A 12955-nucleotide genomic window follows, 5' to 3' on the forward strand; every position below is an offset into this window, starting at 1 on the left:
ACTCAGAGAAACTGCAGACTAGAGAATGTGTGAGTATCGGGAAGCCTGCAAGGCCCCGAGGACTCGACGAGTCCTGAAGATGATGGCTTTGCCGCCGAGAGGCCTACTACAGTGGTTTGCTTGGCGCAACGACTGGGAGAGGGGGTGGGTGACGCAGGAGCTTGGGCCGGACGGGGAAGCGATCAGCCTGGAAATACGCCACACCTGGCTTGTCTTTTTTGTATTTTGGTGCTGTCACAAAGAGTGAGGTTGACTGACCGTTTTCTTTTGGGCTGCTGGGGAGCAGGAGGATGTCGTGTAGAAAAAGATGACCTGGATCTGTATGCGATCACTCCGATCTCAGCGCTTGCAGATAATCCGAGAGCAACAATCACGGGCGGTTTGTGGCAGTGCCTGAGCGCCGAGTCCCGAGAAAGGAAGCCTTCTACCAAGTACATGGTGCACACAATTCCTGAATGGGGCCCGTGCATTGGGGGACTTGGGTGCCCGATGACGAGGCATCTACCTATCGCCTCCTGACAATCAGGGCGCTTTAGGACGGCTCTTGTTGGGCCCACGCAATCCGGCCACAGGAACCCGCTGCTCCGAATGCACAAGGCTGTCATCACCTGCTCTGATTCGATGCCACGCGAGCTTCGGTGCGAGGGCGAACAAACACATGGCTGCAAGTTGTGGCTGTGCCAAAGCATGTCTTGAAGACGAGGGATGAGGTGGGAAGGGAATGAGGCCTTTTCTGATGTCAAAAAGAGTCTCGCACCTCGGTCATTAAACCCGAGCCATCTGAAAAGGCCCTTGTTGAAAGACGGGATTCCGGTGTCTCTTATTGGTCGTACCTACCATGGGCTTGTTGGGTGGTAGGTAGGCAGTTGCTAGCACAACAAGGGCAACTAGCTGTCTACGACGTCATCGTTTCGTTGCCCGCTATCTGTGTCACTCCTAATAGAGGACCAGATCCATCGTGAACATGTTCAACACAACCTTCACTTCTGCATCTCCCGGGCATCCCCGACTGCTTGATTCAACTCTCCCCAGTCACCCGTCATGCTTTCGTCTTGCTTTGGATCTGGCCGGCGCCGGTCAGACGAGCATGAGCCGCTGCTGCCCCAATACGATGACACCACCTCGCTGCAGAGACAGCTGCACCAGAAGCTGCACACGTACCAGATGCTTCGAGCTCTATCCAAAGGTTTCATGCCCTCAAACGAGCAGACCATTGTGAATCTCAGAACCCTTCTCGTTGCCGACATCCTCAACCCAGATCTCGACACAACGGAGCTGAGCGACTCGGGCCAAGCGCTGGTGCATTACAGCAAACAGTTTGTCCACCAACTCATTGAGCTCCTCCAACACAAGAACAGCAATGATCAGATTCAAGATTTTATCTGGTACTTGACCAGGGCGAGGGTCTCGGTGGACATGGAGCACGTCGCTGAACGGGCAGCCAAGGCAAAGGCCAAGGCTGACACAGCAGCAGGTTTGTTGGAGAATCTGGTCGATTTCCACACCAGTGCTTGCTCGGCCAACTGACACATTTATTCTTGCATTCTAGCTTACAAGAGCCTTCAAACCGTGGGTTCCCTGCTTCTCACAAATTCGGACTTTCGCCTGTTCCTCACAGATCTCAACTTGGTTGCCCGCGAGGTGTTCAAAGACACCGCCTTTGCCCTTTCCGAGGCTTCGAAAGAAGCGGGTAAAAGTCTTGAACCGTCTCCTCAGGAGCAGCAATCCTTGAAGGCACCGGGGAAGGATGCGCAGACATCGCCAAGCAAAGAAGACCTCTCGAACCAGGCCTCAGAGATTACCCAGGTGCTCACCGGGAGCACGTCTACCGTGGTTGAGGGAGCCGAAAACAGTATCATCAGCAAGCTCCAAGGTGATGAAAAAGACACCATGCTTTTCCGGCTGAAGCAGGCCGTGTTGAAGCTTAGAAAACGACGCGACTATTCCGACTCTGTTTCGACCCTCTCACTACTGCTCAAGCGCTATGCCATGGTTTACTCACGCATTGCTCGTGACACTCTCGAGGCGGCTGACCAAGACGTTGACCGGAATCCGGAGACGGACCGAGCGCTGAAAAACTTCTGGCTGTTCATCCGATCATTCGGGGATGCCGAGGAGTGGGAAGAGCTGGAGCGGCGTTTCGGGGACGTTATGGATCATGGCCAGAATGACCCGGAATTTGAAGACCTGATTCAGCAACTAGGAAACGCACTCCAGGAAATGTTTACAGACGCAGCCTTCTTCGAGCACGCCGAGGAGAGGTTCCAGGCATTACGGGTCAGGTCGAGACGACTTGCCTCGGGGTCATCTTTACGGGACGACATCGACGGACTTCTTACTCAGGTGCAGTCAACCTTTCAGTCGGTCATCAGAGACAAGGATGTTGCCAATCTCATCAAAACCGCAACCACCATCGGCAAGATTCTCTCCCCCAAGCACCAATATGCCAATACAGATTTGCTGACGGATTCGATCAATGTTTTTGTGCCACTGCTCATCCAGTCAATCAATTACATTCCGATACCCAGGCTTGAAATCTCAACACCGCAACTCGACTTGTTGCTTGAGAATCTCATCTTGGAACCCGGCGTCACGGTCAATCATTCTTCATTTTTCCCATATAAGCTCCGAGTTGAGACCTTCAATGACTTGGAGATCCGCAAGGCGCGCTTTCGGACAACTTCGGCGATAAAGAGCCTGATGCGCATCAGGATTGATGGATTGTCCATCAAGGCCGAAGAGGTAGGGTTCTGGCTCCAGGCGCACACAGGGTTCTTACGCCTGGTGGATGAGGGAATTGCTTCGTTTGAGCTTGACGAGCGAGGTCTGGACATCCAGCTCGACGTGGAGGTTGGGAGAGACAGGCTTGAGAAGATACTCTCTCTAAGGGGGGTAAGGGTGCGCATCCACAAACTCAACTGGACCCTGCGGAGAAGTAGGTTCAGTTTTCTGGCATGGCTCATGAAGCCACTCCTCAAACCCCTTATTCGCAAAACCATCGAGATGCAGATCGCCTCGGCCATCAAGGATTCACTGCACTTTGCCAACCGGGAACTCTTGTTCGCACGGGAAAGACTCCGTGCGACACGTATAGCTGATCCTGATGACTTGCGGACTTTTTTCAAGGCTGTTTTGGCAAGACTTACACCTCCTGACGACCCAGATCTCTACGCTCGTGTCGGTGTCGGCGAGCCAGGCCAAGGTGTTTTCGAAGGAGTTTACGCGCCTGGTAGCATCGTCAAATTGTGGAAGGAAGAGGCACAACAGGCACCACAAAGGATCCGAGAAAATGAGAGAGACGGGTGGCGCAATGATGTTTTCGATGTCCACGCCAGACTTTTGGGGTGAAGGGGTGTATTACTCATGGTCTGCTTGCGTCTTGGATCCTCTTCACTTGTGTCACGATAAGGGTTGAGGACACACCTTCAATGAGTAGTCAACTTGATGCAAAATATTAATAACACTCTCAACAAAATGCGCTTGTACACCATGTTCTTGCACGTGCGTTTTACTCGACATCTGATCCGGGATGTAAAGCTTGTCTTGGGCCATGACATCATAACTGGGGGTTCACTGGGCGCATATGGCTGGACGCCATTCGTGGTTCTTTGCAGCAGTCAGCTGAAGCCGAGTGGCTCAATCAAGAACCAATATCGGACAGGCCTGTTCTCAGTGGCTGGACTGGCCAAGCTGCACGCTTTGAAGTAAAAACAGGGTCCTGTTCGTTTCAACGGTGGTGGTGGTCCGGCCTACCCAAACAAGTGACGTGGTTCAAGGAGCTTGGGCACTTCTGGTTTGAAGTCATCGTCAACAGCTAGGTCTTAATCGCGTCAAAAAACATGGTCAGAAGGGGCGGCGGGAATGACGAAGAACAAAAAGAGTACCAAAAGAGCCAAGTACTGTCCGGTGCCACGACATTACGTGTAGCAGTATATAGCCCAACGGTGAGCCGTAGGTTCCTCATCGGTCTGCCTCCATTCTCTAGTCCTGTAATATTCAACAGCAACGACGACGGCTTACCCTGCCCATTCGTTGATAAATATCCCCAGCAGCAACCGTTACGCCCACTCGCGTTACTAGCCTAGCATAACTCAACATGGCGCTACCCGAGATCGCCTCCATCATTCTGCGGCTGGCAGAGCTGGCGTTTGCGGCCGTTGTCGCAGGCTTGAACGGCGACTATCTACACTCAGTTCGCGGCGCTTCCTCGTGGGATTTGGGACGACACATCTACACTGAAGTTGTTGCGGGGTTGTCCATTTTGTTTGCCATTATTTGGCTGTTTCCCTTCAGCTCCTCGTTTATCCATTGGCCGGCCGATCTGTTCTTCAGCATCCTGTGGTTTGTGGCCTTTGGTCTATTGGTGGATTGGCTCGATGGTTCTTGCGGGTATGTATCAGTGCTTAGACTTGTTTCGACCTCTCCGGGGCCAAAATGGATTAAAGCTAACTTTTCCTCAGACGGGTTTTCGACTGGACCAACCTCTCCTTCCGGGACACTGCATCCTGTGCCCAGTTCAAGGCCGTAGTCGCCTTTTCCTTCTTGAGTGCCATCTGCTGGCTAGCCAGTGCCATCGTCGGGTACGTTTACCACTCATTGTTTCCCATACATTTTGTTAAAGGCAATCGACTAACACGAGGGGCCGTAGTTTCTGGTGGGTTCGCCGCAACACTCGCGTTCGTCACACCACCACTGCACCCACCTACCGTCGTCGCCGTTGGTATCGCTCTCGCGTTTAAGCCTACCATTACCAGTACCCCAGATGACTATGACAAATCACGATACCCCATTCAGAGCAGCAATTTTCTCCTAATCCAAGTACCCTATTCATTTTCCTTTATTTTGTGGTATCAAACGATAACGCTCCTTACAATGTGGTGTAACAACATGACGGTATGAAGAATGACGGGGCAGCGAGGCGAAGGACAAATCGGAACTTCTTGATATACTCCATATAATTCTCTTCTCAGGTATTTAAATAAAAGCAAATTTTTGTGTGATCAAGAGTGATCTGTACATACCAAGCTCATTAAAGTTGACTCTATCTGCCGTTCATTGAACTTCTCAACAATGATCATTACAACACAGGCACCTAGGATCAGCAGGGCATGAAGTGGCTGAGTGGAGGTGGGGTATCTGTCACAAACGGGATGACCCTTTCGGCATTTGGGTCAATCAAACAACATTATACAGCACCCGAGCATAGAGGGCTTATGGCTCGGTCAGCGTGGCTCCTTTACCTGGCAATCAATGACGTCGTTGCGTTATGCGGAGCGGCAAGCCCGGCACCAGACACCAGATGGTGTAAGTGGATGTCCACCTGCTAAAAAGAGAACAATGCGGGGAAGCTTGAATTAACGGGACTTTGCGCCACACCTGGAGCCGTGACGCCTCCTCGTGCCCCTTACATGACGCGGATCCTGCTTTAATGGCAGTGATGCCAAGATTAAAGCAAGAATACCGCAGTGGTACCGCGAAGAAGCAGCGGCCGCGCGTTGTAGAAGAATGTACCTTCGAAAGCTGTTTGCTCAGCAAGACCGAAATGTGGCGTGGATCCACAGAGAATCAATGGGTCCAGGCCAAGCAATGGGGAAATGCTCGGCAGCTCCAACGTCACCAGCCACATAACTTCAACCACAAACGACGTCACAGCATCCCAGGTGAATTGCATCTCCTTTGCCCATGCGGTCCGAATTCCCCATCTTGGTGATGGGTTTGTCGTGTTGTATGTAGAGCCCTGGAGAGCGGAGCTTCATTGTTTGATCGCATCTGGGTATGCAACTATGACGTATATGAGGTAATGCCCGTTTGCTGGGCCGCCATCCCTGGCGTTCTATTGGACTCGGCGGCTCTGACAGCTTATTCCAGCTCGAGACGAACAAGAAGGTACGCGTCTCAGGACATGCAACCGGCCGAGAATGATGCCATTTGACCAACTTCGCTTCGGTGTCTTCCATCCCTTTTCGAGAAGCCTTGATGGAAATGAGCTAACATCTGGCCCAGGCGAATGGCCATGCTTGCTATGACACAACCAGAGCGAATCTTGGTTCTGGGTGATCCACATCTCGATGATGTTTCCCATGTGCCTATTGACGCCTTTCTTGTTCCGTATCTGGTGTCAAAGGGATATAAGGACTGTTCCCCTTCCTGTTGGACCAGAATTTTCTTTCCTCATTATCAACACACAAAGCATTATCACAAAGCAATCACAACTCAAACAAAGCTTCACCACTCACCTCACTATATCAACACACAACTACACTTGAACTCAACACTCGATACAGTATCCAAAATGTCTTCCATCGTCAACAAGATCAAAGAGGCTGTCCACTCCGACAAGTCCCACCATGGCGCTCCTGAAGGCACCAGCGGACCCCACAACTCTCGTGTCGCCAACGCTGCCGACCCCCGCGTCGACTCTGATCGTGACGGCTCCCACACTGCTGGCCGCACCACCGGCACCACCGGCACCACCGGTACCAACGAAGGTCTCCACGGCCCCCACAACTCCCGCGTTGCCAACACTCTCGACCCCCGTGTAGACTCGGACCGTGACGGCTCTCGCACTGCTGGTAACACTGGTACTGGCTTCGGCAACTCTGGCCGCACCGCTGGCACCAACGAGGGTCTCCATGGCCCCCACAGCTCCCGCGTTGCCAACACTCTCGATCCCCGCGTCGATTCTGACCGTGACGGTTCCAACACTCTTGGCTCTTCCGGCACCGGCACCCACACCACCGCTGGCTTCGGTGGCAACACTGGCATCGGCTCTGGCAACACTCACCGCGCCACCGCCGGCACCGGCACGACTGGCATGACCGGCACCCATGGTGCCCCCGCCGGCACTCACGGCCCTCACAACTCTCGCATTGCCAACGCTGCTGATCCCAGAGTTGACTCTGACCGTGATGGCCGTGGTGCCATCCACAGCGGACCTGGCCCTGCCAGCAACACTGCCGGCCCTCACTCCAGCGATATGGCGAACAAGCTCGACCCCCGTGTCGACTCGGATCTTGACGGTTCCAAGACCATTGGTCAAAACAGGACTTACCAGTAAGTAAGTAAAATACGAGACAGCAACAACTGGCAGACAGCGGTACTAACCTCGTCTTCTCTCAGATCTGGGACAGCCACTTCCATCGCAAGAGACCCTACGGACGCTTCTCAGGTCCCTCCCTCTGTCCTTCGCAAGCATCTGGGTGACCCGGTGGTTGAGCATGATGACCACCACCATCACCGCGAGAGGAGAAACAGCGTGAAGTCCCACCAGGAGGCCTTTAGCGGAGTCTAAATAGGGGGTTTCTTTTCGACCAAGATGGAACATGCATTATGAGTTATGACGGATGGTTTTGAGCCTTTTTCTTTGTTGTCATAATACCAAGTTTGCTCTTGTTCATTCATTACTGCTATCACTCGCTTGCTCTGGTTGGAAAGTTAATGATGTGGTATGCAATATCAGGTAGCTAGATACCCCTTTGGTGTAGGATCAATGTAAACAAAGTCGCTGCAAATGATCAAAACTGCCTACATAGAAGTGAACATGATATGGTCAGCTCAATGGACAAGTCTTCAACTTCCTCAACTCTCCTCCCGAGCTACATATCCGACCAACAGAAATCTAGCGACAAGTGTCTGAAAAGTTTAGACTGTTGCAAAGATCAAGCTACCGTCCCCCGTTTTCGGTTTTCTAAGTGAAGCTCTGGTCGTCTTTGAGCCCAAAAAAATAGGTCTCTTGGAATGATGTGTGAAGTCAGGAAAAGTGGGGCAGGTTGCTCAACCACGAACTTGGAAACTTTGACAACACTTAATAATTATCGTTCAAGCCGACAACAATCCAAGATTCTCACCCTCATCGACATACACTATTTCCACCGCCAGCTGCAAAGAGGATAGTGCCATATTTACTAATTGAAATGTCGAGTCAGATCGACTCATCAGATGAACAATTTTCCGCCTCTGGGCAGGCACATTCGAGCTCACCATCTCCTTCGCAATTTTCCCGAGCGTCGTCCTATCGAGGCCGCGAGTATACCCTTTATGACGCGGTCGCCGGTATCTACACTCCACTCCTCGTTTGGTACTCGCTCAAGCATCCTAACTCGGCTACTAGGTCAGGTATCTCTAAATGAACGCATCCAGCCACATGGCGGCAGCAGCCGTCGCAGCAATCGACCTGGCTCAGGAAACCTCACCTCCCGCACCTATAGGCTTGCCCCAGAAGAGGTTCTATTTCGGCGGCACAACGCCCCGACTCGATATGCCGAGCATGATATCTACTGGGCCCACGAGGATTTGCTGCCGTCACAGCAACTACCCGACAGTGCCCTGCTGAGATCTGTTCACTGTTACGCAAGTAAATTCTACGACTACACTGCCTTGGATTCTTCCCACCTCCACTCCCAGCTCCCCAAGGATGGATCACCTTCTCTTCCAAGCCAGACACAACCACACTCGGAGTTTTTCCAAAAGAAAGCAAACACAGACCTCCGGAGCCTAGATGAGACGGCCCTCCTGGCTTTTGGCGTCCTCCTTGAAGAAGCCAGCCGTGATGTGCTAGGGAAGCGGGGCGACTTGGTATTTACCGAGGCAGAGGGATATCAGCCTCCCCAAGCCCCTTCTCAAGCAGCTGGTGCAACGCCAGCAACCACGGCCACCACCCTGGTGCCATCATCAACAGGGGGAACCGAAGAGGGAAAGGCAAATAGCGGTGGGGCCCTGGATACTGATGTCTCACACGGTGAAGGAGGCCCAAAAAAACGAAGGAAAGTGGCGAGAAGATGCAAAAAAAGCCCTGACGATGGTCCTGACAGACTGGACTGACGACAGTTCATTGGAAGAAAAGAAACCCAGATTCTCGACCCAGAAAGTTGCTCAGCTCGAAGGACAGGTTTGGAATCTGTTTCAGTTGCAAACCAATTCTCCAGTCCGGATTAATGGCAGCCATGAGAAGAAGCAACGGAAAAAAACAACGCAGCTGTTTGAGAACCTGTCGTTCTTCTTTCGCCACCTCCTGGGTGCGCCAGACTCGAGAGCTAAGCCGACGGACCGGCGTGGGAAGAGAGAACCCACCAAACTGGTTGCGCTTCCCGTTGGCCACCGAAAGGACGCCATTCGCATTCGGGTACTCGTCTCTGTCTGTTACCAATAAATTGTTCCGCTACTGCCGGGCGTTGTTGCTTCTGGAAGGATCATCACGCCTTCCATTCGACTTACATCTCCCAGAGGGTTGGCTAGCCAGTTTACCGTCTGCAATTCCGTGCAGGGGCAAAAGAAACAAGAGGAGCGACGCCATCAGCCACGGCATGTCTTTGCAGCAGGTAGTTTCTGTCTCTAATGCGGTTTCCTGACAGTCCGGTCTGGGGCTCTCTTTGCTCGGGACCGAGAAGGCCAAAATGCCACTTTGTTTGTCAGAAAATGTCATGATGCATCATATCATGTGTGAGCGAGCTAGTTCACCCACATACACATGAAGCGAAGCTTTTGAGTCTTTTTTTCTTTCAAGCCGTGCATATCACACAGTCAGCCTGCCCGCCTGTCCGAGCCCAGTGGGAACAGGAAAAGAAAACATGATGGACCCGATTCGGTTCTTGGGCCCGCCATCCTGGTGTTGGAAAGTTCCGACCTCTTGGTAGTCGCCGGCTGGGACCGACAGCCTCCATGACGATTGGTCAGCGGGCTGAACCAGCAGACAACAGTTTGTGGATTAAAACCGACGGCCAGGCAAGGCATGCAGTCGACAACAGGATGATGGTGTGGTGGCGCTCCGTCCCCTCCTCCCTCCCCCCCCTCCCGGTCACCAAGCTATTGGGACGTGCTGATTTGCCCATCAAGGTATCAGACCATGCGGTTGGTGCGCCTGGGGGGAATAAGCGTGGGGTTGGGAGAAGGACGTTGCGCTTTGCTTGCTTTCCCCAATGACTGGGCACGTGGGAGAAGGCCGCTCAAAAAGACCTGCAAAGATGGAGAAAGATGCGGAAGGATCAGCATTGCACATATTGAGAGCAGCAGAGGGGTTTCTGATATCGGGGATTCCAAGTGAGAGTTACTGCTCCGTACGGCACAGGTACAGGACAGGATACCGTAGCCCCCCCGCCATTACACACCACGACAGGCCATGGGTTAAATAGCACATCGCGGAGTTGTTTCCGACCACGGCTCAGGCTGCTATGATTGGCTTATTTGGTCTTTCGTCAGACGATACAAGAGTGTCTGTCGTCTGGGCTTCTCACTGTCGGTGTCTTGCGGCTGGGATGATTTGCTTTCTCGATATTATCTCAACCGGTTGTGTGGGGGGAGGGGAAGCAGGTGCATAAAACCACATGCGCTGTGTAGCGCGGGCAGGCAAGGCTTTTGCTTCTCTTTGGCCAGAATGGCAGGCGAGAGGGTCGTCAGAGTTGCATTGGGTTGTTGGTTTTATCGATAGGCACCAGATACCAAGCACATAGCCGAAACAAGCTAGCTGGCTGGCAGGAAAGGAGTGTTTGCAAACGTCGAGCCTCCAGCGAGAATTGCGGGGGAACCAACAACCTGGAAGTCTCATTAGGGTCGGAAATGGCGTTCAAGTTCTGCAATCCACAACCTCACACCACGGCGAGAGCGAACAGGGACAGACCTGGATGGACAGACAGCCTGTCAAAGAAAATGGCCGGTCTGCGGCGAGCCGAGGATTTCTGGTGGAAAATCTGGAAGGCCGCCGAGCCTGTCAGGGAACCCGGCAACTTGTGCGACCCTGGTCTTCAGATGCTGCACCGTGCGTCTGTCCAAATCTCGCTCCCACTTGGCTGGGAATCATCGCGATGGTACGAAGTTTGTCAACCCCCCAATCCCCGATAATCCCCAGGGTTATCGCTTACAACAGTGCAACATTATGGGGCGATATCAGTATCAAACTGCTTGGATGTTCATGCTTGGCCTGCTGAGAATGTCCTCCATGTGTGCGACAGCAGCCACAACGACGACGACGACGACGGCACATTGTAGCATGTAAGCTAGGTATGTACCACAGGTTGGGGCGTCAAGGTCCGTGTGTCTCAAATGGTCCCGACTTTGTGGACGCGTCGCCCCAGGAAAAAATGATAGATTCCCAGTCTAGCCTGCAGTGGCATGGTCTCGCAACCTCGGTCGGGTCGTTGGGACTGGAAAGGACTTCGGAAGAGAGTGCGGCGTTGACTGTCGCGGCACGGTGCGGAAGCAAACCCCTGTCAAGGTGACAGCCAGCCATCCAACCAGCTCTCCAGTGGGACAGACAAGGCGGGCGGGAGGCGTGGTGGGGTAGACTGGTGAGGGTGAGGGCACGGTGAGATGACCGATGGCGCATCTCTTTTGGTTCGTCTTGGAGAACTCGGGGTTTGCATTTTTCTGCATCTCGATGCTGATGCTGATGCTGATGCTGGTGGTGGTCTTTTGGGGGGGCCCGGGAGTTGTGCTGCCCCATCATCTCCATCCTAGCGTTGCACATATTGTCGAGCCGAGTTCTTCTTGGCGTCGTCTTTTTTTACATTGCTCTCAGCTCTCCTCCCCTCCACCACCGTTTCCATACCAATCCTATGATCCATATCGCCCGCCGCGCTAATCCATCGTCCTGGGCCCGTCCAAGCTGATTCCACAACTATCTGAAAAGGACGAGGACGGCGGCAAGTTCAAGGGCGACGTGTTGGAGAGGGGCCGACTGCCCGTAGGGGAGGAGGGGTGGGATTACCTCGTTGCTGGCTTCTGCTGACCACCACATTCTGTGTCACCGTCGGACTAATACCACTATCACTCACTACCACTACCGCTACTACGCTGCCACCGTCTATCCTTCTTTCTCCGTTCGCCCTCATCCTGCTCGTACCTCATTCCTGCTGACCTCTTCGGCCTGGCTTCGGCAGCTGTCACCGCCTATCCGGCTCTATTTGTCTGCTCCGGCAGCAGCGAGCTCGACCAGCAGCGCGCAAAGGGGGGAATGCGGCCAAAAGAAACCGATGCCCCACTAATTCTCGTGAAGCTGTCACGTACCAAGCCGCCTATTCGTCGAAGGGGCCCAGGCTGGCAGAGCACGAGAGGGGACACCCCGGACTGGACTGAGGCGCTCTTGACCCACCCGTTTGCCCGCCTTTGATTGTCCCATCGAACCCTGGCCTACCTAGCTTCCACCACCCCGGTTCGGCTTGATGAGACGTGCTCCGCAGGGTTGGTGACCGTACCTCAATTTTGTCGGATTCTCTTTCTCTCCCAAGGCCCAAAACACCGCCGGACCCAGCTCCAGCTCGCTCCCCTTTGCCATTGACCGTCTTTTTGGAGCCCGTCTCCAGCTGCTGCCCATCAGCACCACCCACACCCCCCTTCGCACCGCCGTTTTTGTGTGTAATAAACACGTCTCGGGGACCCCAGCCAGCCAGCCAGCCAGCCAGCCAGACCTGTCACCAGCAGCACAGCACAAGCACCACAGCGAGAGACGAGTCAAGGAGGCTTTGCCCCGACCTCGCGCTGCCGGCCTGCCGAAAGCCGCATCCTTGAACCGAGCTTCTGTCTCTTTTCGAGCCTCCCCACTCACCCGCCCACTCGAAGAACCGCGACCACGCAACCAGTTCTCTGTTGTTGCTGCCCAACTGGTTGGTCCGGTTCTTGCTCCCTTTCTATCGAAACCCGGTCCCAAGTGAGGCGGAAAGGCTAAATCCAGGGCAGCCTTTTGTTCTTCTGCCGAGACCTCCCCTCCACAAGCAAACCACAGCTTAATGCCAATCTAGGCCAGGCCAATAAGCAAGCTCCTCCCGGCGAGCCCGTTCACGAGCTTGCGCGACCACCACTACTGCCACCGCTGCTGCTGCTTCTCTTCCTGCTGCTGCCACTGCTCGTGTGCCTGCTAGCTGTTTCTCTCCTTGCTGCTGAGCTGCTGCCTTGTCTCCTGCTGTACACCACACAGACAGCGAAAACGAGACAGGAAGAAAGGGAGCAAAAAAGAGAGGGACCTGGG

At 53.7% G+C, this 12955-nt stretch overlaps 6 protein-coding genes across 6 annotated transcripts; 5 read left to right on the forward strand and 1 right to left on the reverse strand.

Moving 5' to 3' along the window:
* Nucleotides 1-18: 18 nt before the first annotated feature.
* On the reverse strand, nucleotides 19-639 carry QC761_0030790 (uncharacterized protein; the record flags this gene model as incomplete). Its single annotated transcript, XM_062872257.1, has 2 exons — nucleotides 259-639; nucleotides 19-103 (listed from the first exon to the last, which is right to left on the reverse strand). Exons 1-2 carry the CDS (start codon nucleotides 603-605, stop codon nucleotides 19-21), a joined length of 432 nt encoding a protein of 143 aa, XP_062734243.1. The 5' UTR covers nucleotides 606-639.
* Nucleotides 555-3348, forward strand: QC761_200110 (uncharacterized protein; the record flags this gene model as incomplete). The annotated part of the gene is made up of 2 exons (XM_062875731.1): nucleotides 555-1474; nucleotides 1550-3348. Exons 1-2 carry the CDS (start codon nucleotides 1042-1044, stop codon nucleotides 3346-3348), a joined length of 2232 nt encoding a protein of 743 aa, XP_062734244.1. The 5' UTR covers nucleotides 555-1041.
* Nucleotides 3349-4096: 748 nt separating this feature from the next.
* Nucleotides 4097-5267, forward strand: QC761_200120 (uncharacterized protein; the record flags this gene model as incomplete). The annotated part of the gene is made up of 3 exons (XM_062875732.1): nucleotides 4097-4389; nucleotides 4461-4580; nucleotides 4649-5267. 3 exons carry the CDS (start codon nucleotides 4097-4099, stop codon nucleotides 4737-4739), a joined length of 504 nt encoding a protein of 167 aa, XP_062734245.1. The 3' UTR covers nucleotides 4740-5267.
* A 918-nt stretch (nucleotides 5268-6185) lies between these two features.
* QC761_200130 (uncharacterized protein) lies at nucleotides 6186-7520 on the forward strand. The gene is made up of 2 exons (XM_062875733.1): nucleotides 6186-7053; nucleotides 7120-7520. Exons 1-2 carry the CDS (start codon nucleotides 6293-6295, stop codon nucleotides 7289-7291), a joined length of 933 nt encoding a protein of 310 aa, XP_062734246.1. The 5' UTR covers nucleotides 6186-6292; the 3' UTR covers nucleotides 7292-7520.
* A 299-nt stretch (nucleotides 7521-7819) lies between these two features.
* On the forward strand, nucleotides 7820-8820 carry QC761_200140 (uncharacterized protein; the record flags this gene model as incomplete). The annotated part of the gene is made up of 2 exons (XM_062875734.1): nucleotides 7820-8052; nucleotides 8111-8820. The coding sequence occupies exons 1-2, from the start codon at nucleotides 7914-7916 to the stop codon at nucleotides 8818-8820; spliced, it is 849 nt and encodes a 282-aa protein (XP_062734247.1). The 5' UTR covers nucleotides 7820-7913.
* Nucleotides 8821-10369: 1549 nt separating this feature from the next.
* QC761_200145 (uncharacterized protein) lies at nucleotides 10370-10980 on the forward strand (the record flags this gene model as incomplete). Its single annotated transcript, XM_062875735.1, is given in 3 exon segments — nucleotides 10370-10406; nucleotides 10424-10750; nucleotides 10883-10980. 3 exon segments carry the CDS (start codon nucleotides 10370-10372, stop codon nucleotides 10978-10980), a joined length of 462 nt encoding a protein of 153 aa, XP_062734248.1.
* Nucleotides 10981-12955: the final 1975 nt, after the last annotated feature.

This window comes from Podospora bellae-mahoneyi, chromosome 2 (genome assembly GCF_035222275.1).
Source record: "Podospora bellae-mahoneyi strain CBS 112042 chromosome 2, whole genome shotgun sequence".
Taxonomy (NCBI): Eukaryota; Fungi; Ascomycota; class Sordariomycetes; order Sordariales; family Podosporaceae; genus Podospora; species Podospora bellae-mahoneyi.

Excerpts from the sequence above, each read along its gene's own strand:
- QC761_200130 (XM_062875733.1), top strand. The coding sequence starts at position 6,293 with ATGTCTTCCATCGTCAACAAGATCAAAGAGGCTGTCCACTCCGACAAG. Across the intron at positions 7,054-7,119 it reads GGTCAAAACAGGACTTACCA|ATCTGGGACAGCCACTTCCA; the intron begins GTAAGTAAGTAA and ends GTCTTCTCTCAG.